Here is a 26683-nt window from a genome sequence, read left to right on the forward strand (position 1 = left end):
TAACTCAAGGTACCTATCCTGCCTACAAGAGGCAGGCCATTTCCTCCTGGCTGTGGAAGATGCAACAGCGTCCTTGGTGCCGCAGCCCAGGCTGGTGAGCAACAGGGAGGTGGGGGAGGGGCTCTTTACATTAGTGTTGGGTGATAGAACAAGAGGAAATGGGTATAAGCTTAGTCAGGGCAGATTCAGGTTGGATGTTGGGAAGTATTTCTTCTCTGAAAGGGTTGTCAGCCACTGGAATAGGCTGCCCAGGGAGGTGGTTGAGTCCCCATCCCTGGATGTGTTTAAGAATAGGGTGGATGATCTACTTAGCGATATGGTTTAATGGGGATTAGGGACAGTTGGACTTGATGATCTCTAAGGTCTTTCCAACCTAGAAATCTATGAAATCTATGATGTGTGGGTGTTTTTCTGTCTCTTTGCCATTCGTGTAGCACTGACAAAATCATCAAGAGCTGAGGATGTATTACAGCAGAAAGAGGAAAAGGTGGGACCCTCTTCCTGCAAAGTGCGGTGTACGTAAGGTTGTCTTTATTTTTTTCTGCCTAAAGTAAGTGAAGCAAGCAGTGCCTGTGAGGACAAGTGGTCCTCCTCTATAGCCAGCCAAATGGGAAATACTGCCCAGGCTTTCTGGGAGAGTTTTATTGAACCTTGACCACCACAGCGCCTGTTTTTAAGCAACAGGTAGGTCTTGTTCACTTAGACACACAGAACACATGACATGGCAGAACATTAGCTGTGGACAACACGCACGTAGAAGAGAATCTGTGAGCATAATCTAAGGAAGAAATTCTGTATTTACTTATATCCTGCTGACTGCTAAACACCCGTAGTGTTTCTTTGATGGGATTGCTTCTCTGCAGTAGGGTCTTTCTTTCTATAGCACAGTTTCTTTCTATCCTATGTTCTTTGTTGTTTGAAATCACTTCTTAATATTTTTATTAAATGTAAAAAAAGTGATTGGTATGACTAAGATCAGAACTGTCAAAGTAGTATCTAATTAGAGCAAATCCCCAAATCAGAATTAGCAAATAGGTTCAGACTACAACCAAACCATTACAGTAACACATAATTCATGCTACGAGTTCCTAACGAAGAAATCTAGAGAGAAGGCTGCCCATTTAGTTCTACCTTCTAGTGAAGATTTTGGTCTTAAGTCAGTGCAGTAAGCTCCTCTGAACATCTCATTAGTGCAACTGAGTTACTCAACGGTCATGTTTGCAGTCATTGGTGCTTCTACTGAATTGGACTGTTACGGGGCAGATCTTTTCTTGAGATTTCTCTTGCTCTTTTTGCAAAAAATGTTTTACAGCCTAGCTCTGCTCTGGAAAGGTTGGCAGCTACAGCAAAACAATGGGAAAAGCTAATTGATGCTGTGTGCTTTTTTTTCCAAATAAAGAGCATGCATGAGTTCAAAAACATTTGAAAACATTTAATATGCAGAAGAATTAAGAACAGAAAAAAAAATAATGTTGGCTACTTCTTCACTTTTTTCACAGGAGGTTCCATCTGAAGAGATTTTTCATTATCTCTGTCCACTGTCTCTTGGGAGGCTGTAGTGTCTTTCTTAGGAGGAACAGCCACATCTATGTCTTCTGCTGTAACTGGCTGTCTTGGATTTCTAGCACCTTCTAACAACACGGCATTGGGAAATCCTTCATTCTTATCCCTGTTTCTTCTCTTCCGGTGCTTTTTACGTCTATTTCGTTTGCCATCTCCCAGTGGACTTTCCACCTCCTTCTCTTTTTCATGGTAATTTCCACCTCTGTTACGATTTCTGCAGCTCTGCCTGCCAGGATATTCCTCTCTACATCGCTGAACATACGGCAGATTGTCTTGTCTGCTCCCAGGTGGACCAAAACTGTCTGGAGAACAGTTCTCTCTCTTTGCTGGATGTGGAGTTTGAGGGCTGACAGCACAGCCCTTGCGGAAGTCTTCATACCGTTCTCTATAGTGCTTTTCCCGTTCTCTGTATCTTGCCTTTTCAGATGGATCTCTGAAGTCAGCAGGTCTGCCACAGGAAGCTTCAATGGGATATGATGGAACTCTGTTGTACCTGTTAAAGTGCTCCCTTTCTCCCTTCCCTTGAGGTTTAGTCTGTGCAGCAGCAGACTGGCCTCCAAATACTGGAGACCTTGACCGGGAACGGTATCTTCTGTATGAGGGTGACCTTGAATGGTGAGACACACGTGACCTTGACCTAGAACGACGATTATGACTCTTCTCTTTGCCTTTTCTTGGATATGGTGGCAATCGCAGGTAGGAATGAGAACTGGAATGACTAGATGATCCAGAGTCGGACTGAGACTGAGAAGAACCTGATCTTGACTGGGAGTTGGTAAATGAACTTTGAGAGTAAGACGATGCACTGCAGGGAGACTTGGACCTTCAAAAAAACACAACATAAAAAAATAAATGAAGTTAATTCAAAACAGTCACTCTCCACAATTTTTTTCCCTCCCAAATTTGGTTTGGGTTTTTTTTGGCCTCTCCATGTGCTTATGTCACAGCTTCTTTCAGCTGCTGACATAATGCTCCTGCAAATTGAAGAACTCGATAACATGTCACAGTTTCTGCTGACAAGGCAGACCAGCTGCTGCTTTGTTAGTGTAAAAACACACAGGACGGGTAAGTCTAGTTCCACCCACTTCTGGCACATGACCTACCACAGCTATTGATCTACTCAAGGTGCTGCATACTGGCCTCTACCGCTACGTGATCGCGCGCGTTTTTCACTACTCGGCAACTACCCACAGTGCAAATCGTTTTTGTTGCAGTAAGATGCAAAAAGAGCAAGTCTGAATGGCTACATCAAGCAGCATCAAAGTTTATCAAGAAAACATGATTCAGCCCGAAGACCGGAAACCTCAATTTTAAAAGGCCACCTTGGTCTGTTTAACTGCACTGCTTATTTGGTGATTTGTGCAGGATGCAAAATACGTGTGCTGCCACCTTACACACAGGACTATTGAATCAACCCTTCTAGCCAGGCATCCGAGCAAAATCCTGCACATAGTAGCTCTAGCCAAGGATGGCGACTGCATTTCCAGAAAAATCATAACTAAAAGCTTCTAAACTCAGCCCCTTGTACCCTGACTCAATGCCATTACCAGTTTTTCTTTTATTATTGTTTAAAGAACCATTTCACATTGTTACACGTATGTTCATTAGCATCATTCCTCCTCTCCAAATCCTCCACCAATGTAAGATTTCCTTAACAACAAGTCTGATCTTTTATTTCCTAAGAATAATTTAACAATGTCACCAAACTACTAGCGAAAGCCGTCAGTTTGCAGTCCAGGTTAAAATCTCCCCACGCATCCACAGGAGATAAATGGAAGAGGAAAGAAAGATCATTTCTCTCACCTATCTCCTGCCAAGTGCTTTGAGGTGATGGTTACAATCAGAATAGGGAGATGCAGAGCATCCAGCACCTACACCCTGTTCAGTTTCTTGCCTCCTCATGGCTCAGGGGGTGAAGGATGTCGTTCCAGAGAAGCTTCAGTAAGAGAGATTGTGATAGTTTGATGTGTGGGGGGGGTGTTCTGGTGGCAGGGGAGGGGATTTGCTCCCTGTGCCACCAGATCTGAGTCCCATCCCCCCCGGGGGAGGTTGAGCCAAGGCGGCGCCTCTGCGAATTGCCCTATTTAAGTTGGGACAAAGGGGCGGGAAAGGGCTTTTTGCTCAGGAGCGAGGAGAGAGCAGGAGGGCGCTGCCCTCGCTCCCGGCTCCCGGCCGAGCGGCCGCTCGGGCCCGGGCCGGCGCCATGTGCTCAAGATGGCGCCGGGGGAGCCGCATGGGGGACTCGGTAAGCGCCCCACTACCGGGGTGCCCGCCGGGCCGAGCTTCCCCAGAGAGGATTAATATCTAAGAGAAGACAACCACAACGACCGGGTCAGCAAAGATGGAGCAGGAGGAGGTGTACTGGAGCTGAGGCTTCCCTTGCAAATCGGTGTGAGATGGCAGGCGGCCCCCCTGCAGCCAGGGTGTACTCGGCGGAGCAGCGACCCACTCGTGGCCTGTGGAGAAACCCACGTCGGGAAGGAGATGCCTGAGCCCAGGAGAGGTCGTGGAGCAGGGGATGCGCGACCAGGTACTGTTGATAATGGGGCATGGAATGCACGACGAGGTCGTGGAGGCATCTGGAGACCGTGGGACGACCCACGCCGACGCGAGTGGCAGCAGCTCCCTAAGAGGCCGAGACTGGTAAAGCCCGAACTGGTGCGATCCATGGGGAGGATTGCAATCCTGCGGGCAGGACTTACTTTGGAAAAGTTTGGGGACTTTTTCTTTGTGAGTAGGGGATCCACCGAAGCAAGGGAAAAATGGTGTAAAGACTCCTCCTCCTTTAAGAAAGGAGCGGCAGTGAACAACATGGATGAACTGACCTGTACTCCCCCATTCCCTGTCTCCCTGCGCCGCTGGGGGGAAGACAGAGCCAGGAACGAAAGGAAAATAGGGGGTGGGGAGGTGTTGTTTTAAGATCTGGCCTTGTTTTCTCTTTCTCCTCTCAAGTAACCGGTTTCGTTCCCTTTTGTCTTTTGTTTAGTAACTGTTAATAAATTGTTTCTGTTTTTATGAAGAAAGGCTGAGTCATGTTTTGCCCGAGACCATGTTTGGTGGGTGCTCCCTCTCGGTTCTTGTCTCGACCCTCAGTCCAAAAACCACGACAATTGTGGCGCCCAACGTGGGGCTGAGGAATTCGAGATAGGAATAGTGATTGGGAGAGGTAACGGGCAAAACATGACTCAGAGTAGTGAAAACAGAGGGACCTTGGGAAACTTTGATTGTTGTGTTTGGCGAAGGGACTAGGGGTGGATTGTTTGTGAAATGTGTGTTCTTGTTTAATGTTTTAAGTGAAGTTGTGCCTAAATAGGGAATTCGCAGAGGCGAGGGGTGGAATGTGATAGTTTGATGTGTGGGGGGGGTGTTCTGGTGGCAGGGGAGGGGATTTGCTCCCTGTGCCACCAGATCTGAGTCCCATCCCCCCCGGGGGAGGTTGAGCCAAGGCGGCGCCTCTGCGAATTGCCCTATTTAAGTTGGGACAAAGGGGCGGGAAAGGGCTTTTTGCTCAGGAGCGAGGAGAGAGCAGGAGGGCGCTGCCCTCGCTCCCGGCTCCCGGCCGAGCGGCCGCTCGGGCCCGGGCCGGCGCCATGTGCTCAAGATGGCGCCGGGGGAGCCGCATGGGGGACTCGGTAAGCGCCCCACTACCGGGGTGCCCGCCGGGCCGAGCTTCCCCAGAGAGGATTAATATCTAAGAGAAGACAACCACAACGACCGGGTCAGCAAAGATGGAGCAGGAGGAGGTGTACTGGAGCTGAGGCTTCCCTTGCAAATCGGTGTGAGATGGCAGGCGGCCCCCCTGCAGCCAGGGTGTACTCGGCGGAGCAGCGACCCACTCGTGGCCTGTGGAGAAACCCACGTCGGGAAGGAGATGCCTGAGCCCAGGAGAGGTCGTGGAGCAGGGGATGCGCGACCAGGTACTGTTGATAATGGGGCATGGAATGCACGACGAGGTCGTGGAGGCATCTGGAGACCGTGGGACGACCCACGCCGACGCGAGTGGCAGCAGCTCCCTAAGAGGCCGAGACTGGTAAAGCCCGAACTGGTGCGATCCATGGGGAGGATTGCAATCCTGCGGGCAGGACTTACTTTGGAAAAGTTTGGGGACTTTTTCTTTGTGAGTAGGGGATCCACCGAAGCAAGGGAAAAATGGTGTAAAGACTCCTCCTCCTTTAAGAAAGGAGCGGCAGTGAACAACATGGATGAACTGACCTGTACTCCCCCATTCCCTGTCTCCCTGCGCCGCTGGGGGGAAGACAGAGCCAGGAACGAAAGGAAAATAGGGGGTGGGGAGGTGTTGTTTTAAGATCTGGCCTTGTTTTCTCTTTCTCCTCTCAAGTAACCGGTTTCGTTCCCTTTTGTCTTTTGTTTAGTAACTGTTAATAAATTGTTTCTGTTTTTATGAAGAAAGGCTGAGTCATGTTTTGCCCGAGACCATGTTTGGTGGGTGCTCCCTCTCGGTTCTTGTCTCGACCCTCAGTCCAAAAACCACGACAGAGATGCCTGTTCCTTAACAGCTGCTGCCAAATTATAACTATCAGTCAACTACCTCTGCCATATTTGAGCTAGTAACCTACATATGAAACTCCTCTCACTGCTAATCCCTGGAATCATCCAATCCATCTAACGACAGAGAGGTGGTGAGGAACTCCTCCTGATTCCTCTAGACAATCGGTTTCTCCATTACACACGTAAGCAGTTATCTGGAAAACGAACGCCTACGCTCCTTTTGAATCTTTTTATGTTCCATCAGTTCCTTAGCAGAATCATTTGTAAACTCATCAAGTCTTGACTTTTTCTTTTGCCTGTTAAAATAAGTTTGACCTTTCTGACAGTTATAGTTTGACCTTTATTACCAAGAAACAAACCATGGCCAATACGCGAAAATGCACACGGCATGCAAATGCACAAGGGGAACATCCTATTTCAGCAAAAACAGTTTAGAATTCGTACAAGTCTTAGGGAGAGTATTCATAGAATCATGGAATGGTTTGGGTTGGAAGGACCTCAAAGATCATCTAGTTCCAACCCCCCTGCCATGGGCAGGGACACCCTCCACTCCACCAGGTTGCTTAACGCCTCATCCAACCTGGCCTTGAACACTGCCAGGGATGGGGCAGCCACAGCTTCTACAAATTCAAATTACACTTGTCTTGTTATGTCGTTTTGGCTTATGTCAGATGCTCTTTAGTGTAGCTGCAGTCTGATATGCTTTTGAAATACAAAAATGAAAATCTACACAGCTTCCTTGAGCCAAATACTTACTCCTCCGTAAGCAGCGGCTGCTGCTGTTGCTGCTGAATCTGCTGGTGGAGCCCATTTGTGCAGCCAGTTCCATTGTGGAAGTTGTTCACAGCCTGGAGGCAGGAAAACATTTCCAAAAAGATATTACAATACTTCAGTAGATGTACGAACAAAAGCCTCCACGCTAAATTACTTGTGTATTCCTGTAAAAGCTATCAATCCTAAAATAAATGATGTAAATTAATATTTTCTTCCCTTTCAGCTTTTTACAAATAGACTTTTCTTACAAACAGTTGACATCAAAGTCATTGTGTTACCTGGCGTAGGAACATGTTGGCATCTAAAGCATCAGGTGAAACACCTGTCTGATGACACGTTGGGCACGTATGTTCCTCGGATTCCAGTAATGCTGTTCTGATACCTGTGAATAATTAGAATCATCAAAAGAGTTTTGAGCTAAAAGGAGGAAAATCTGGGTGTTCTAATCAATTATAACAACACATACATCATTAACGGGTGAACATGGTCTGGAATGGAGAGCATGAAGCACTAAATGTTCAATGGTGTAACAAATGTCTAGTCTGCAGCAAATAACTACACAGTTGTGATGTTTCACTGTTGTAACCTGTGGAGATGGAGCCTAGGCTGTGCCCTGAGGTTTCAACTAGTCTTTTTTCCACTATCTAGTTCAGTGAGAAGTCACCAAGCTCAAGGTTAATGAATAAACACATCCCAAAAAACAGTAGTAGGTTTGAGCTCTGAAGGTTTTACCCAACTCCCTTGTGGAGAAGAATGTGGATTAAATGCCCAAGTCTCCGTTTGTTGCAGATCACAGCGAGTCACCAGAGTGGGCTAAAGATTTTGATAGGAGATAAATCATTTTAGTGGACATCCTGAATGCATTCAATATCTAATACTGTGATCACTGGCGCAGTTATGCGCTCCTTGCATTGCTGTCCTTCAGCATCTAAAGAAGATTTAACTAGATGGGTGAAAAGGGAAAAAAGCTTTCAGCTTTTTTTTTTTTTTAATTCATTTATACAAGAAAAGTCCTTTTCTTTTTCAGGGCATACTGAAGTATTAAATAGGACTGGTAACAAAGTAATTCCACTACCTGCTATTTCTGCTTTCAGAAGACCAGATTTCATGTTATGCTTTAACAAACATGGGAATAACACTTACATTCGTCACAGTAACTGTTCCCACAGCAGGGAATGACAGCTGCGTCAGTCATTATCTCCTTACAAATGAGACATAACAGCTCCTCTGGAACAGGATCTGTGGAGCAGGTGGAGGAGGACGACGGCTCCTCCGGTGAAAAGGAAGGCTTCTCCTTCTTTCCTCTAGCATAAGCTTCCCTGGAGGAGGGGTGGGGAAGGAAAAAGAAAAAAGGTTAAAGATGGATACAGGAAAAATTCTTCATGCTTTGGATTTTATCAAAGGAAGATAATAGGTGGAACTGTCACTCCACATCAGCCTTCTAAAATGTAGGCATTTAATTGAAACTACTTTTCTACAGCAACAACACAGAAAGAGGGAGGGGGGAAAAATTTTCTGTCGGCAGAACTCTCCCATTCATTGGATCAACAAAGAAATTAACTCAGACTAGAAAAATCATGTTTTGACAGCTAGAAATCAAGTGGAATGAATCCCACTTCTCTTTTGCCAGAGGGTAAATGGAAATTGCAGGCTCAGGATAAAGGTAGTCTATAAAATGTAATTACTCGGAGACAAAAGGTGTCTCTTGTTACAGGTTCTAGAAATGAAGATCCATGACAGAAAAAGAGCAGTGCTACCAAGTGTGTTTCTAAATGGCCACTCTTGCCAGCACACAGTAGTATTTTCTGAGTTTACAGCAACAGGAAAACCAGTCTGTTTCACACATGGGATTTCATAAAAGTCAGCAGGGGACGAAATCTCAGTCCAGCAGCTATTTGTCAAATTTGGCAAGAAGCCTTTGAAACAGAAACCAGAAGCAAAATGAGCTTTCCACGAGAGCAGCTCCACTGCAAACACTGCTGAAATGTTTGGCAGAAATGGAGATTCGTAGCACGCCACAAGTTTAACCCACTCCCAGGGGCATGAGCAGCAGCACCACTTTATTTAATATTGGAAAGTATCAGAGATTTTAAAGTTAAGGCCACACTGACAGTATTTCCTCCCCCGGCATTACAGGTGCTGGCCGACTTGGCTGCGCTGCCCTCCGACACGGACACACGGTCTCTCCCGCTCACACCTTGTTCAGCCCAACGCGCCCCGTACTTACGCGTTAATAATTGGTATCACGTATTTCCCATCGTTTGCCATCATAGCGCCCTTTGTGTTCGGATCATGCACCTCCCTCAAGAAACTCCGTGGAATTCCCGTGCTCTTTTTAATTCTGGGAACAGACCCAGCATTTTTGTCCTGTTAAAAGAAGAAATGCAGACAGATCTCAAGATTTTGAGGCCCAGACTTAAAATGACATTTCAGTGGTTACTGTAAGCAGCAAAAGCCTTTAACCCTCTCCTTTTACCTAGCTAAGGGCTGCTCAACTAAAATACTTATTTTCCTAAAAGAATATAGCCAAGATGTTCCAAAGGCTTGAGCAGTGGTTTGAACTCAAATCAACACTCTTTGGCTTAACCTCAGGCTCCTGAAGGGTGAAACAGCCCTTGGCTCACAACCCACTCAGAGAAGAGACACAAACCCGCTCCTCCTCCTCCTCCAAAGTGCAATTCAGAGTGAGAGGGCTCTGAATCAGTCGCTCGGAAACTCGTATCACCATCAACAGAGGAAGGCTGAATTCCTACCTCCTGCACGTACATTCAGTGACTAAAATAAAACGGCAGGAATACTCAACCAGAGACTTGTGTAATTAAAACCACGCAAACATTCCACAGATGGGGTCAATGGAAACATCTTGGTTTTAGATGAAACCCTAAAACCTGTGAATTGTCGTCAAAAAAGATTTAAAACCAGAACAATCTCCAGTAATACTGAAATATACAAAACTAAGCATGAAAGGTCACAGAGAAAGGCCTATGGACGTATTTAATGTCTGTGACCTAGAGAAAAGTACATTTGGCATTTCGAATTCCAGGTTTCCCTTGAATTTTGAAGGGCTTTGCAACATTGCCATATATCACCTTTGTATTTCACCCCAAGAGAAACAATTCTTGATTAAGCATTCATGTATTTGTGCCAAGGTAAAAAAATGACAACCTAAGGAACACGAACAGTCCCCCTGAGTCTTACCCTGTTTGTCGGGCAGTCCTTTCTATAGTGGCCAGGTGTTCCACAGCTGAAGCACGTATAAGATGGTGGAGGTTTCTTCATGGAACTAAAAGGGTTTTTGGAAAAAAAGAAAAAGGTAGGAATGTGTGTGTCTCATCAAAACAGACACCTCTACAAAGTTTCTCTAGTCTCCCAAGAACAGATTTGCCATTATCCACACTTACTCGATGGGATGATATTCCTGGCAAGACTGGATCATCACAGCTTTTATTTTCTCTTCTTCAGAAGCGTTGGCTTCAGCCAGATTGGCAGTCTGTTTAACAGGAGTTATTTGACAGAAAACACACTTAAGCCCACACAGCCAAGACAGCAGCACCCACCCAATCCTGCAAAGACCAGCACAGTGCTGGTTGAGGTTGCAGGAAAACAGCTGCAATTTCTATAAAACAGAGCTGTCCTGAAGATGTTCTGGGGAGTCCTTACCCCAGGACATGATGTTATGTGCCTGTCAACCTACTTGAAAAGAGCATTCTTGGGCACTCTAAACCATAGGCACTGTTTGTGCCTTACTTAAAGACTTGTGGAACCAATCCAATTTCCTGCCAAGTGGACTGAAGTTATGTGCAGAAAAAATTACACTTTGAACTGTAACTGAAACTACAATTTGAAAGTTAAAATACTTTAAATTATTAAAAACAAAATTACAGTTTTGTCACATTACAACAGTTATCCAGCTATAGATCACAGTATAAGACTTAAAAATACAAAGCAAAAACTTGGGTATTTTTAAACTATTTGACAAGAATATATCAATACCTTGATAAGCTGGGCCAGAGACATAGGTGCAGAAGAGTCATGAATCTGTTCACAAAAAATGAAGCACATATTCAAGTTCTATGATCAAAACATAGCAAGAGTTAACCTGTACTGCATTCTTCAAGTCTGCATGATGTCCTCTGAAAGAGGCATTTCCAACAATCCAAGTTTCTTTGAGAAGGAAGCATCACTCCAGGAAAGTTATTTTCAGTGTAGGTGGTACATTAATCCGTTTATGTCTCATCGTTTGTAAATGCCCAGGGTTATGCTTCAGGAACGCAGCAGAGTTGCCTGCTGTGTACAGGCAGGCACAGACGTATCTGCCCTGAGACATGGACTCTGCCTCATCTCTCAGTAAGTTTTAAAGTGTCTGGCCAGGCTATCACACAGGGCAGCTTTTCACAAGTTAGAAGGGTAACTCTTCCCTTGTTCCTTCTCCGGTACCTTGCATTATATTGTGCCACAGGCAGCAGTTCAGCTTACGCTGGTAAAACATTCTCAGGACAGTCGAATCACTGCTGCTTATATCTTAAGTGATTCAAAAACGTAGAAGAAAGTGTCACCATATGAACGGAACGGCTCTCCTCAAGAGGTCACTAAACTGATCAGAAGAGAGATTGAAATCCTTCCGTGGAAAAAGCTCTTGTCCTTTAGTACCTTATGCAGTGGAAGAATTCAAGGGAGCAGCTTTAGCAGACGCTGGGGAAAAAAATATCTATCTGCAGAAGAGGATTCCTCACTCCAGTTAATCGTTCCTTCTGTACATGTTTAGGAAAGCACATACACCGTTGCTGTATGATGAACAAAAAAGTTTTTGAAAATGTGCCTTTGGAGAGGAATAGTCAGATCTGGAAAAAGAGACCTTCTTTCCACTCAAGTCTTACCAGAAGATTCAGCTTTCTTTCTTTTCAGAACATGTTCTACCTAGTTCTGTTACAAAGGAAGCCTGATTGAGTCTTTTGAAGCATCATGCTCCATATGCCACACTGTTTTACATGTGGAAAACCAGGCTTATGTTCTCTAGGGCAGGTACAGTCACTCATTTTGTGGTTTTTCAGAAGCAAACAAAAACTTAGGAGAGCTCTCTCTTGGACTCTAGCATTCCACAGTCTAGGATTGACCAGTACCTGAGGCATAACAGTTAAACTACTAACTCGTTCTTGGATTTTTTGAAGGAAGGAGTTATTCCATGGCCTGAGGGCAACAGTCTGATTTCATAAAGGGGGTCAGAGAACTTCTTTCTGCTAAACAGTTATCAAAAGCAGCAAATAGATAATTAAGGCACTACTCAGTACGTTTGACCAACAGCCATCTTCCAATGATCCAACATTCTTCTTCGCAATTCAAATAGAAGGCTAAACAGAAGTTGACACAAAACGAGTGGGAAAAGGGACAGAAAATAGGAGGAAAAAGGCTAATCTTACTGCTGGAGTGTTCCTTTTCAATTACAGTGGTTCCCTAAAACCCGACAGCTTGGCTAAACTAGAAGTTCAGCCAGGAAGGATCACAGCTGTGCTCGATGGTGCTAAACCAACGGCCGTGACTCTCCGCATTTCTGCAGCCTCTGAGGACCAATTCCAACCAGAGGTCCTTGCAGTTGCTGAAGCAGTCATACTCATCCAAAAAGGACCCACGTTCTTGCTTTGCCTGTAGTAACAGGAGGGCAGCAGCACAAATTTGGAAGTGCAGAATGACAGTAAACATAAGAGCAAGACAACGAAGCAACAGTCCGAGTATAAGCCTTTGTGTATCCTTTCAAAACAAATCTAACCGTTTTTAGTTTCACTGCTTTACTGGTCAGCCAGAACTGGCAACCTTTCCTGTGCTTTATTCCCACCACACTCAGACTCAGGATCTGCTCTGAAATACAGACAATAATACACGTATTTCTAACACCCAAACAAACCACAGCTCCCATACTTTAGACCAAGACCTGAGTTAGCTTCAAGAATAAAGCCAGTCGTGTCTCCAACACCAGAGGCACCTGAGGCTGCAGCGCTTTCACAGCCAGCGAGAGAGAGGGGGCTCGTGCAGCGAGACACAAGGCTCCCACCCTGCCCACAGCCCACCGCAGGTGCCGTCAGAGCAAACACGGAGGGAATGTGTTTGCTTTGTCTTTCCTTTCCTTTCATTAGTTCTAACTGACACTGAGGCTTCCCTTCCACTCCAGGATTTTCCTTTTTTTTTTTTTTGAGACATCTATGTTATCTAAAGGAAAGCTGAACCTTTAAGGAAATTAGAGCAGCATCCAGCCCTGAAGTCACCCAGATCCAAAGATGGACTGCAGGCAGAGATGAAGAAAATGACAGGGATTGTACCCAGAAATGCACCAGGCTCTAACCTTCTGCCAATATTTGTACACTGGGTTTTAGATATTTTCATTTGCAGACAAACTACCAAACTAAACTGCTTCATCAGATAAACTGGAAAGATCAGATGCAGAACTTTAGGACACCACTTTGTGTAGCAACGATATCCAAATTCAGGGCAACCTGTTAAAGACATGTATGTGCTCAGAGGGGCCCAAACAATATCACTTCAATTATACAGTTCTAGGAACAAATGATGGCATTACTCAGTTTTTACTATGCTGAATCAAATGCATATTTACAACACATGCTACACTTTCCTGGAAAATATATCAAGTTAATGCTTGGAAAATTAATACAAGGCTGCATTGACTAGAATTAAGTGCAGCGCATAGGAAAAAGTGAGAGATTACATTTTTCCGTACCGCTTTGGATGTTCCACTCCCTGATTCAGCTGGACTTCTAGAAGAAGAAATAAAAGGGATGAGAACTTTAAATAAAGCACTTGTACTCAGTGTAAAGCAGTGAAAATAGATTACAAACCCTGAACATCAAAACATTATGTTCTGGTAGTCTAGAAAATGTGGAAATTAATCTCTATTCATCAATTGTTCTCTCTTGATACAGTCAGTGCAACTAAAAAATCTCCCCAAAATCTCATTTTTACTTTGTCACAAATTAAGACTTACAGATACAGAACACAACAGTGCAAGAGGACGTCCTCAGATGTTTTGTCTCTGCTACGACAGTATCAAAATTAAGGAGTCTGTACCACAGTTTCGTGTTCATAAAGACTCAGCCATCCAAAAGGAAGGTAACTTTAGCCAAGCTGTGTATCCCTGGTTTACAAATGGGTTCCAGATGGAGTACTTGAGTTCCTCAGAAAGAACAGTGATCGTCTAGACACTTAGAAGCAAAGGTTTACTGAAGTGAAAAAAGCAGTCATCTGACAAGGAAATAACAGAACTGTCAGCAGCGGAGTCTTTAGAGGACTTCATGGAAGTCCAAGCACCGTGTTCAGATAGCTACAATGTTCTGCCATGAAAGTGCCAAAGTGCCAAATGTCCTACACCTGCTATACTGAGTAAAAATAGTAGTAGAAGAGTCACCTGAAAGCAGTTCCCAGGATGTTGTGCAATTTAGGAGCCCTGTGACAATAAAAAAAGAAAAAAAAGTCTTACTTGCCAGAATTTTCTTAAGATAAGCTTGAAAATGCTACCATATTTTAGGAAATATTCCTTAAATTGTAAAACTTGTGATATTCCACAGACTCATTGATCTGTATCTGCATGCTCTTCATCTTGAACTAGACATACGACAGTTGATATCGTTAGCAAACAGTTCATACATCATCCCCAGTGTCCCATGAGCAGAGGCATCAAAGGCTGCCGTGGAATTTCGGTACAAATGGAAAGGCTCGTGCTTCCTGCCAGTGCTAGAACAGCACCAGGCTCGCAACGACAGCCACAAACCTCCGGAAGATGAGGAAGTACAAGGAAATACTTTAGATTACCACACAGTGGTTTCTTCATCCTTTTCCCTTGAAGAACACACCACAAGGTTTCGAGTAACGCACGTTTGAAGGCCTCTCCACCATCACACCATACATTCATTTTTCCCAAACATTAAACACTCTACCAGTTGTTTTGGCAACGTTTCCAGCTGAAGGAATGCAAAGCTCATCTGCCTGGTTAATTTTCCATGCCAGAACCGCAGTGCCATTCTTTCCTTATCCCCACATCCAGGTGTTTATGTGATCTTGGATGCTGGCAGTATCTATCCTCTCATTTTAGGGCAGCATTACAGTACCAGGAGAGGGTGCCATCCAACCAGAAACGGAGGGTGCCTTGACAAGACAGCACTAAGCAAACATACTCAAATTAACCCCCCAAACAAGGCCATGTATCTAAGCACAACGAACACTGTGGCGTCCACAATTCCTGGGTAGTGCCTGGAATCACTGCAACAACTACTGCAGTAACAGACCCAAAGTTTACATGCAGAGCCACAGAAATGCAGGGATTTTGCTTTCAAATGCTTCATGGGTACCAGGATGCTGCTGTGCTGTTTGTTTGAGACACACTGTAACTCATCAGTCTACTTGATTTATTGAGAAGCAACATTAGAAAGACATGGCAAAACTTTAGACTTAGAAGGATAACATTTGGTAACGTGCTAAACTGCTAACCGAGTTCTAGTTTGGAAAGGATTAACTGTTCCTTCATTGTACTCACACAAAAGGCAATACACTTGAGGATATTGTTCTTTTTCTCTTGCCTGTTAGGAAACTAACAGAAATCCCTTATAAATGATACTTCTTGTTTGCATGGCTCACCAGCTGGCTACCCTTGGTCTTTCCTCTATAGCTAATGTGGAAAAAAAAACAGATTTATGGCTAAGAATACCTGCCATATCCCGCCCTCTCCCAAATGTGAGAAAGAGCTAACCTCTGAGAATCAGACTCTTCTGAGATGGGAACACATTCTAAGTTTACACTACAATGTGTATCTTTCTTTGCTATAAAGGCAATAAAAGCCTTCTCTTCGTGTAGAGGAAACAGATCTACAACTTGACTCTCAGAACAGTCAATCCCAAGAACAAACTCAAAAGAACCCTCTTAAAAGTTACCGTTGTTGGAGTTTGAACCCCCTAAACCAGCAAGCCTATAAATGTCAGTCACCTTTGAGACAGATACAGTCAAATCTGCCCCAGGACAACAAAAATAAACAGCAGCTTCAAAGAGAAAGATACAATCAGAATGCTATCCACAGAAAAAGTCAACACACTGAAACCCCTAACAAAGAACACAATGCTTTCTGGATACTTACATAACACATGGTTTGCTCGTTGCTTTGGTTCCTCCAGCAGGGATTCTCCTAACAATAACCGAGGAGTTCCTGGGAATCAGCGCATGATCATCTGTGTATTCTGAAAACAACATTCATACACACAAAAAAAGCATCAGTCAGTTCATAACAACGTCTTTTAAGATGTAATTACGTAGCACTTCAGAGAATCCCCTTCCAGCTCTAAAAGGATAATTTTAGATGTGACATTGCGCTTTTATCGGCTCAACACACTGACACTACATTTCCAGAAATCTTCAAGTTTGGTTATCAAACACAAGCAGCAAAATCTTTTTGTTTTTAAATAGTTTGAATGCCAGCAGGAAAATGAGATCTTGGGAGAAAAAGAAACCACAGCAGTGTCTCACCTGCATAAGCCACATTCTAAGGTCTGCTTAGCTTGCCCTGCAACCAAACAGGCACAAGATGTTCACCAAAAGTGATTCCCCCACGCTGCTGGTGCTTGAGACCAATGGAACACTGCAGAGAGTCGGCCACCTCTGTCTCCTTCCTGGAGCTTAATCCATCAACTACTACATTTCTCAGCTGCTTTACGTTGAAATGGAAACGGAACTGGCAGTGCTAGAATTTGAATCACAGACATTCTAGGTTTTTTTTGAGTTTGCTTGCACAAGTAGGGCAGAATCAGCTCAAGCTCAAGTGGTATCTCCCCTCTCAAGCTAATCATCTAGTTGGAATTAGCCAAAGGGACGGGAATTCCTTCGATTCACTTTTTGCGGAGCAGACAGACTCCAACAAAGCTCCTTATGCAGACAGCCTTGAAAAGCCTTTTGAAAATAGTCTGCTCCTGCAGCTGCCCATGCTTTGCCTTGGCTTACCCCTTGCTAGTCTCCTGAAGCTCTGTCAGGGTGATTTTGCTCAGTAATCACACACAAAATAGGAATATTTCACAATTACTGAATTATAAATATTTCACTCTGGTTTTCAGTATATTATTCCTACGGGCAGGAACCTTTCTTAGACCAAAACATATCTACCAGAGAACATAATTCCAACCATAGAATAAAAATGTTACTTCGATTTCAAAAAGGCAGAATGCTTCTGCAGAAAACAGAAATCATTTAGCTGAAATTAATTCCTGATCTTCCTCCCTAGGGAACCGAACACCAACCTTCCCTTGGACTCCAGAGTAGTTTCAAATTGTAGGAGAAAGGCCTAGTAATAATGAGAACAGAAGCTCTTAGAGAAGTCATCTCCTGAAACCAACCCCTAGAGCTCTTCTCAAAAGGAAAATCTCACCATTACAGAGCCACCAGTCAAGAAAGGCCAGCACTGGGACATTTGGACGGAGAAGGAGCTCAAACAATACTGAGGCCCAGACAAACAACTGGGAGATCATGCCAGCTGCAGTTCCAGAAGCCCAAAGCAGCCATTTCTACCCGCTGAACGGAGTCACACCAAGTATTCTTTCCGGCCCAGATCACAAACCACCGGATTAAGACCAGTTCAGAGTCCCATTTTTGGTTGGTTGTTTTATTTCTGTGTTTTGCCCGACCAGCAGAATAGCACATTCTCCAAGCGTTTTGAGTCAGAACGCTACGGGGCAGGAAGAGTACTCAAAACACCTGATTTCTGGAGCTTGCAGTTCTTCCATAGCATTGGGAGAATATCTGTTACAAAAGACAGGTCAGGAAATTCAGATCATATTAAAAGGAGGCAAGTTTAAATCATCATTCTTGAGTATAGGTTTTTCCAAGGGAATTCTTCCTTTAGAGAACATGCCTCCATAGTAAACATGGAAGAGGACACACCCCACCCCCATGCCTTTTCAAATAGGTCCCAATCATCCCTTTTGCCTTCCCAGCATCTTCAGAAGAGTCCATCCTATCATTTTTTCCACTCATATCTAAAATCCTGTTGACTTTCAGCTTTATTAGCATCGCTTCTGTTACGATATTTGCATTACAAGAAGTAACAGCTGCTGAACTGTAAAAGGTTACAGTAGTCGAAAAGATCTGAATGGGTAGGCCACCTTCACTTCAGGTTCACTTGATCCTTTCCAAGATCATTTCAATATTTAGTCAGGACTCCTGCACAAAGTTCGAACAACACCAGTACTTTATGCCCACACGTAAGAACTCCAAACATCCCATTTAGGCAGAACATCCTGGTCCAGTTTTTTCCTTTAGCTTCTCAAGGTGAGTTGAAGCACCTACACCTGAGTAATAAAACCTGAAATTCACAGTTATTCATACAAACCAAAATTCTGGCACACGTATCTATTACACAAAGGTATTCCCTAGCTTTGCTCTGAAAACCACTGGGGGGTTTGCGTTTTCACATCAAAAACACCCTCACAAAAGCTTCAGTAAGCCTCTGTGTCCCTCATCTACCACGTTTAAAATTTTATAGTCATTTTACAAAGGTCCAAGTGCAGCACAACCTACCTAGAGGAGGATCCTGTCACTCAAACAAGAGTCATGCTCTTTACAGCATGAAGGACATTCCTTCTTTAGCCTCACCTTTAGGCAGCACCACATTTAACAGAACCTGGTGAAGCAGACACTTTCTCTTCACTGAGTGCCGAGTACGTACAAAAACAAAGCAACACACAGCTGGTATCGTGTAGAGTAGAGTAACACTCCATGGGGTAACACATGCAGAAGCATAACTTTTTCTTCTAAAACTTTGCTTTCTGTTCCTTGCCTGCTATCACAGAATCCACCTGTTTGGCCTACTTCAAAACACTTTTTCTTCTGCAGATAAATGGGCTGCATCCCAGCCTGTTACCATCCAACATCCAGCTTTTAAGGCTCTGTGTTACACAGACCCAACTAGCACAGGAGTGACGTCAGCCAGACGGCCACTCGGCCTGCTAGCGTTTGTCAAGCTGAAAGTAATTAGCAACTGAAGGCAAAATTCAGAGAGCCTCCTACAGCAGCAAAGCCCTTAAAGCAGATGAAACATCTTTCAAAAGCTCTTGACAATTTTATTCAACACCACTAGAAGAAGTCAAGACTTCCACAATGTCTCTCTCCCGACGTGTGTCACGCAATCCCATGGCATCCCTGAGACCCCTCATGTTGTGCTGTTAAGTCTCTTCCCAGACATTCTCCTGAAAACAGTTTAAATATCTGTAGATAAACAGCGAGCTATAGGGCCATCTCAAAGTCCTCACTCCCATTCAAACTCGTCAAGATGGCAGGTTACCAAACTGAAATATAGTACTAAGTCATATGAAACCATAAGCATCTCAGAAGCAAGCACCATTTATTAGATTTAAAAGAACTCATGTCTTCTCTAAGAAGATTTCTCACATGTATTCACCATAAACTTTCTGCCGTAACACCTCAGTACTGCCCTGGTATTGTAAACGCTCAGTACCAGGAAAACAAAACATGGCTGGAAATGAATGGTGAAATGATGCTCAACAGCATCTGATCAACAATGTCTTCAGTGTAGGAAAGAAGCTGTATTAACAAGAAATTCCAAAGAATAATCTGGATACAGAGAACACTCATGTGCAAGTGGCTCGAAAGGGTCTGCACAGATTAGAACTCGCAGACACAGTCTGGATCCACAGTGTCTGCCACAGCCACACAACCGCTCTTCCAACGCAGTGGAGTTAAACAAGTTGAAGACAAAACTCAGTCACCCAAATCATGTTTTTTCTTCAAATTAGCCATCTGTTCTATTCCTATCACTTGCAGCTTTCTCTGCCAGATTTCAAAGAAAACCAGGAAACCCAAACTTTTCTAAGCACTACATGTGGCACATCAGCCACGTATTCTTCTACACCCAGCTCCGTGTCTACAAGACAGATCTGCAGGTCATTGTCAGAACAGCAACTACAAAAGCACAGCGCTGAAGCCCCAACATGGGTCACAGCTACTGACAGTGCCCAAATCCCATTATTATTCCCACTCAGCTTAATCCCTGGTGCTGTGTGCCCTCCCTGTCCCGCTGCACGTTGGCGGGATGGGCACCGGGCTGACCCACGCTACGTGGGGACGAGCCACGAAGAGCACAGCACGGCTCCCGCAGCCGTGAGCCCGCACGGTGTCCGTGCCACTGCCAGCAAGGCAGCTCCCGATGCCCCACGCACCTTCCTCGGTCTGGGCATTGGTGATCTGCAGGTCGCAGTTGGTCGCCTTCAGCTTCTCGCGGTTCATGATCTGGCGCTTGAGGTCGCACAGGGAGATGTGGAGGCCACTGAAGGTGATTGTATCATAGCTCAGCTTCGAAAAGAATTTGTAGTGGACACACGACATGGTCAGAGCCAGGTGCTGCCTGCTCCGTGACAGTGTCTACTCTGGTGAGCCCAGCCGCTCGCTGTGCCGACTGGGGCACCTCTGTCTCAGTGTTCCGCACGGGGGTTCCTGGCAACGGCACACTGCGCCCCTGCCCACCCATGCCTTATGACACCCAACGCATTATGACAACAGCAGCGTCATGTTGGTGGGGCAGCTTTGCCCTCTCCGTCCTAATGCCGAGTACCTACTTGGGGGGGCATCAGCCCTGGGCCTGTCACACCCCAGGGAGCGATGTGACCAGTCTACTGGCTTCCCAAGAAAGATGAGACCCTTGTACCCAACCCGCCTGCCCCCCCGGGCAGCCCACTAAGTCAGAGGCTGTTTGCCCGACCTATTCAGGGACCCCACAGGCAGCGCAACGGGCCAAACCCCTATACCCTTTGTATCAATTATGGAGTTTCTGGAAACACATATATATGATAAATTTTATTACAGACGCTCGTGAAAGAACACAGATTCGAAGACAGCTGGTGATAGGGACTGACTGCAGAAACAGATTTGATTTAAAACAATATAAACCAGAACTGGTCAATGATAACACTGAATAGCTGCAAGGTGTTAGTAACTAATAGCACGTAACACAGAGCTCTCACCCAACGGGTGTCCCTACAGGGGGAGAAGAGAGGTCCAGCCCGTCAACTGATCCCAGACGTTCCCATGGAGGGCTTCCCCCAACACCCCCTTTCTCTTAAACCATTTTTATACTTTTAGATGAGACATGAGTGACTCTGGTCAAGCATGCCTTCGTCAGGATTTGTGCAAATTTTCCGTGCTTCGATTTAAAAGTGCGGACAAGAAGAAATTCAGGACACATGCTCAGTGAGGGGTGGTCACAGCCCAGAGGCAGGTAGCTTTTGGGATGGAGGTGTGTTTCAGTATTCTAATGACATTGTAATGAGCAAAGTTCACCCCAAAGGCCAGCCATTTGGCAACTTGTTGAATATCGACATACCCAAACGGCCCAGGTGAATGCCTCTATCCATCACCGTTGTTGAGGCCAGGGCTGCGATCCGTCTTCCTTGCCAGCCGTACGGTTCCCTTTGCCAGCCATTCTGTATCCCTGAGAACAGGGACGAGCCGTGGTACCTTCGTACCACTCTGCTCCCCATTTCAAGGACATTGTATGTTCTATTTGGCCAGAGCAGATCCCGTCCATGCCAACTGCGTTCTGTTCCTGGGAGCAGCAGCCGTGTCTCACCTCAGAGCTACTGTTAATATTGCAGCTGTGAGCTGGACATGGCAAAGCAGTGTTTCTCCTTTTCCCTAATTTATTTTCCCACAGGAGTTGCACTTTTAAATCATCTGTCACGTTTGGGATGTGTATGCAGCAATGTTCATGATCCAGCTTGAGGCAGCCACACCGCCCCTGTTCCTTGTTAACAGTAAATAATGTCATCTTTGCATTTTCTTGTCTGAGTGATGCACAATTCCAACAGCCTCTCTGCCTGTCCTTCTAAAGCTGTTAGGGCAAATTTTAGAAAGTCCTGATCTAAAGGTTTAGATCCTTCTGGGCATTGATCACATGCCCCTTTCCCAAACACAGTTCCATTATCACCTGGCCTCCAGGGCATTGGATCCTGGAGCTCATCATTGCCTCCTTGTTTGCAGTTGGTGTCTGTTGCTCACCAGCCTGGGCTGCAGCTCCAAGGATGCCATTGCATCTTCCACAGCCAGGAAGAAACAACCCACCTTTTGTAGGCAGTGTCTATACCTTAGTTAATTAGATTATATTCAATTCATGCCAGCTGGGTAATAATAGGATGCCATAATTCCCCCTTTTTGTTTTACAACTTTTTGTTTTTAGAGGAAAGTGAAGGCTTTACAGTGAGCAGAGACCCAGTCCATTCGTTCCAACTCCAGCACACTTCCCTCCCACAAATACCACATCAGGGCTTGCAGCTTTACCTTCTTTACTGAAGGACTCTCGCTCCGGCCCTGGCTCCGGCTCCTCTGGCTCCGGCAAGGGAGTCACAGTCCTCAGGGTCTCTCAGATGTATCACATCAGGGTCACCAGTTGTCACTCACCAGCCTGGGCTGCAGCTCCAAGGATGTCATTGCATCTTCCACAACCAGGAGGAAATGGCCCGCCTTTTGTAGGCAGGGTCTGTACCTTAGTTAATTAGTTCATTAGTTTCAATTCATGCCAGCTGGGTAATAACAGGATACCATAGGCGTCCTCGTCCAGATAATAAGATCCACTAGCTGCAATGAAAGCCTTGGAAATGTGATCATATCCCTCTATAACTGACAGATTTACAGGAATTATCCCCCATGGCAAGGGCTGGCCAGCTGCTTGGAGGACGGGTATGCAGGCCCTTACACTAGTAAGATTGCGCATTTTTCCAAATCCTTGGATCAAAGCCAAAATTAAATTCTCCTCACCTTCCTCTGTGCATAGTACTCCTAATTGGTTCAAACAGATTATTAATGTCATTATTGAGATTTTCGAATAAATTTTACATATGCTGGTGGTACTTCTTCAGTTTCCCATTTGGCGGCTGCAGCTGGCTTTATCCTACTGTAGTGGATCCAGGTTTTGATCCTGGAGACTTTCACTGCTGTTTGTGCTGTGAGCAGGACTTGGTATGGCCCCTTCCACTTTTCCTTCAAAGGTTCATCATTCCAGGTTCGAATATAGATCCAGTCTCCTGGCTGACACCTGTGCACCTGGACATCCAAGGTGACAGGTGCAGTCAATGTGATGTACCTGTGTAAAGAGGAAAGATTTTTTCCCAAAGATATGACAATCTTTTAAAGATTTTTCCCCAATAACATGTGCCTCCCCAATTCCAGTTATAATTTGGTAGGGCCTCCCACATAAAATTTCATAAGGACTCAGCTTCTCTTTGGGACTTGGTCTGATTCTGATTCATTCTTTCAACCTTTCCACTTGTAAATGCTATCTTTTTTTTTTTTTTTAAATTTAAACCTCTTGTACTATTTTCACCACAAAATGAGGACCCCTATCCAATGATATTCCCTCTGGAATCCCAAATCTAGGAATTATTTCATTTAACATCATTTTATTACTTTAGTTTTGTTGGTTCAACACGAGAAAGCTTCAGGCCGTCCTGAAAAGGTATCACTATTACCAAAATTATCTTGATACCTTCATCCTGGAGTGGGCTTGAATGCTGTGTAACCATGCTAATGACACTGTTCTAACTTTCTCCTGTGGAAAAAGAATGTGTAAAGAGAACTGGATTTTCCTTTTTCAGGAACTCCGTTTAGAAGATTACCAGGCAAACAGGAAACAACCAGGAGCTGGAACAGCTGCAGGCTTGTTTGGGTCTTCCAGTGCTACATCAAGCACAGGTATGGGACTTTTTGGCTCTTCTACAACTAATAGAGGTTTTTCATCTGGACAGAATAAAACTGCCTTTGGAACCAGGAAGTACTGCCTGTCCCCTGTTGTTACTGTGACCAGATATGCAAATATTCTGTTAAGCTATTTAAAATTCTGTAACAAAAAAAGATGAGGAAACACTGGTGTGACCTCAGACTTCTAGTAGTTGTCTTATCAACACTCAATAATCAGGTTCTTTGCCATACAAATGTCTATTTCTTTATTCTTTGGGGCTTGCAAACTTCTTTTTCCTCCCCCAAGTTTTGCTGGCGAACAAGTCATTAGAGCACCTGGCTTTACAAGAAAGTCAGTCGGTTCACATGGGCAAGTACAACAATTGGAAATAAACCCACCAGGATATTGCTAAGGATCAGTATGGTGATGGCATCAGTCGCTTAATGGTGAAGTCAAGATTCTACTTCTGTTAACAAGCGAACGTAAATTGCCTGGAAATGGACGAGTTGACTGATAGTAGCCTAACTCGACTTTGCCAGGAGCTTTTCTCCACCGTGGAGCTGGGTTAGGATATGCACGTGTCATATGCTGTGCCATCCTGGTTTCACGCTGTGCATTTTGGCATCCTTGGTCAAAAGGTAAAAGCCAGGTATGAAGTAACTAGTTTGCTGAAGTGCTTGCACGTCTGGTAGTTGCAGGTCGGCTGGGCCAACCAGTTAGTGGACCTCTGTGAACTTCGGGTAAAACAAATGCCACTGAAAAGTTCAAACACAAACTCTGTTTTTATTAGTTTCTGCTGCAAACCTAAATGTGAGTAGATATTTCTGTTTGTGGAATTAGGATGCAGACAGAAGATCAGAATCCTACGGTCTGTAGAATCGGAAGCGAGGACATGCTGTAAGGAAGGCTGGACTGTCTCGGGTTAGAGCTGTGTCTGTCCTCAGTGACGGGCGCTGCTGGGTCCAGTCTCTCGGTATCTTATCCAGTCGTATCGCGACGCGTTAACGAACCGCGACTGCCCGGGACGGCGGCACACGCGGCACCTCCCCGCACCCCCGGCGGCTGTGACAGCGCTCCCCGGGCCGCTCCCGGAGCGCGGGGGGCTGCCGGGGCGGGACACGGCCCGGCCGTGGCGGGGGGCGGCCGAGCACCGCCCGGCGGCGCTGGGGGGTTTCAGGCGCAGGAACAGGATGGTTTTTCCCCACCGATCTCTAATTTTTCACCAATTTCCGTTTCTTTCCAACATCTCAGCGCCAACAGCGGGACGGCCCGGCAGCCCCTGCGCCCCGCCTGCCCCCCCGCCCCCAACACAGCCCCGCTCCGACCGGCGGGCCCGGCGCGGGTTTCCCTCCGCCGGGAGATTCCCGGGCCGGGCGCCCCGTTCCCGGGCCGGGGCCCGGCGCTCACCGGCGTTTGGTGTCGGTTCCGGGGGCGGGCGGGTGCGGGGGGTGTCGAGTCTGGGGGCGGTGTCGGTCTCGGTGCGTTTTTCTTTTCCTCAGCGCCGGCGCAGGGGGGGTGGGCGGTGTCCGTCAGCCGCGCGCACTGCGCAGGCGCGCGCCCCCCGCTGCCGCCGGAGCCCCTCCCGCGGGGAACGAGCGGCGGGTCCCGTCGCGGCGGCCCCGCGCTCAGCGGCGGGGCAGGGCGGGCGGCCCGGGGGCGGGCGGCGATGAGCGGAGGTAGGCGGGGGGCGGGGGGCCGGGGTCTGTGGGAGAAGGCTCGGGTTTGGGGCCGCTGGGGTTTTCCCTCTTCTCCCGCCGTGCGCGGCCTCTGCCCCCCCCCCCGCCCCGTGTCCGTTCGCTTCTCAGCCGCGGTGGGGCGGGAGGGGGCGCGCGGCGGGCGGGAGAGCGAGTGAGTGAGAGAGAAGGGCGGGAGCGGGGCGGGGCTCGGACACGGTTATTTACCCTTGAAATGAATGAAAAAACAGCTGGGTAATTTTGCCCCCCCAGCTGGGCTTTTTGTCCCCAGTCCTGGCCGCTCTGTGAGGCGACGCTTGTCACCAATAGCAAGGGGCAGGATCGGGCCCAGGGCAGGGCTTTTGCAGGCAGCACATTTGTAGAGGCTCCCAGTAACGCAGCTCCTGGGGAGCGCTCCAGAGAAGGGACAAGCCCATAACTGCTAGTTTTGGTCTCTCCCCGTCACTCTCTGTTTGGCTCCTTGCCCCCATTTTTCAATTCCTGTCTCTCTGTCTTTAGCCCATCCCTATTTTTTTCTTTCTCTGTTCGACTCCCTGATCTTATTTTTCCAGTCTCTCCATCTCTGCCCTGTAGCCTGTCACTAGTTTTGTCTTTGTGTGACTCCCTGCCTTTGTTTTCTAATTCCTCCCTGTCTGTCCTATAGCCTGTTGCTATTTTTTCCTTTCTCTACATCTCTCTCCCTCACTCCCTGCTGTTCTTTTTTTGATAGCGCCGTGTCCTGCTTCCTGGCCTCTCTGTCCTGCAGCCCGTTCCTGTCTCTTCTTTCCTGCCTGTCTCCCCTGCTCAGCTGGTGGAGTGTGTGCTGGTGTGCGTGTGCTAGCTAGAGGTATCTCCCATGCACCTGCAGATATCCATGTCATGCCATCTACCTGCTTGGAAGATGTGGGTCTTTTAGCATGCTTCTAGCACAGTCATAAAAATGACTGTCGTGGTTTTAGGCCGATCCGACAACTAAACTCCACACAGCTGCTCTCTCACTCCAGTAAAGTGGAGAGGAGAAAAATGTAATAAAAGGACTGAGGGTCGAGACAAGAACAGAGGGAGCACCCGTCAACCATGGTCCCGGGCAAAACAGACTCGGGTTTCTTAAAGCAAAACAATTTATTAACAGTTACTTAAAAGAATAAAGAAAAGCAAAACCAGTTACTTAAAAGGATAAAAAGGAAATAAGGCCAGATCTTAAAATAACACCTTTCCACCCCCCTTTCCTTTTCTTCCTGGCTCTACCTCCTCCCCCCAAGCGGCGCAGGGGGCAGGGACTGGGGGAGTGCAGGTCAGTTCATTCCATGTTGTTCCTGCCGCTCCTTTCTTAAAGGAGAAGGAGTCCTTACACCATTGTCCCTTGCTCCAGTGGATCCTCTACTCATGAGGAAAAATCCACAAACTTCTCCAGCGTGAGTCCTGCCCGCAGGATGCAATC

The 26683-nt window shown here is 46.1% G+C and overlaps 1 protein-coding gene across 1 annotated transcript; it reads right to left on the reverse strand.

The window, feature by feature from the left end:
* Positions 1-1476: 1476 nt before the first annotated feature.
* LOC147527374 (E3 ubiquitin-protein ligase RBBP6-like) lies at positions 1477-20226 on the reverse strand. Its single transcript, XM_086623698.1, has 11 exons — positions 20061-20226; positions 15977-16076; positions 13574-13610; positions 10840-10884; positions 10248-10336; positions 10045-10129; positions 9074-9213; positions 7990-8165; positions 7125-7228; positions 6829-6920; positions 1477-2386 (listed from the first exon to the last, which is right to left on the reverse strand). The coding sequence occupies exons 1-11, from the start codon at positions 20224-20226 to the stop codon at positions 1477-1479; spliced, it is 1944 nt and encodes a 647-aa protein (XP_086479824.1).
* Positions 20227-26683: the final 6457 nt, after the last annotated feature.

Source organism: Tauraco erythrolophus, chromosome 19, assembly GCF_009769465.1.
Source record: "Tauraco erythrolophus isolate bTauEry1 chromosome 19, bTauEry1.pri, whole genome shotgun sequence".
Classification (NCBI taxonomy): domain Eukaryota; kingdom Metazoa; phylum Chordata; class Aves; order Musophagiformes; family Musophagidae; genus Tauraco; species Tauraco erythrolophus.

Coding starts and splice junctions, on each gene's coding strand:
- LOC147527374 (XM_086623698.1), bottom strand. CDS start 20,226: ATGTCGTGTGTCCACTACAAATTCTTTTCGAAGCTGAGCTATGATACA. Junction 8,166..9,073: donor GTGATACCAATTATTAACGC/GTAAGTACGGGG, acceptor CCCCTCCTCCAG/GGAAGCTTATGCTAGAGGAA. Junction 2,387..6,828: donor CAGCCGCTGCTTACGGAGGA/GTAAGTATTTGG, acceptor GTTTTTTTGAAG/GTCCAAGTCTCCCTGCAGTG.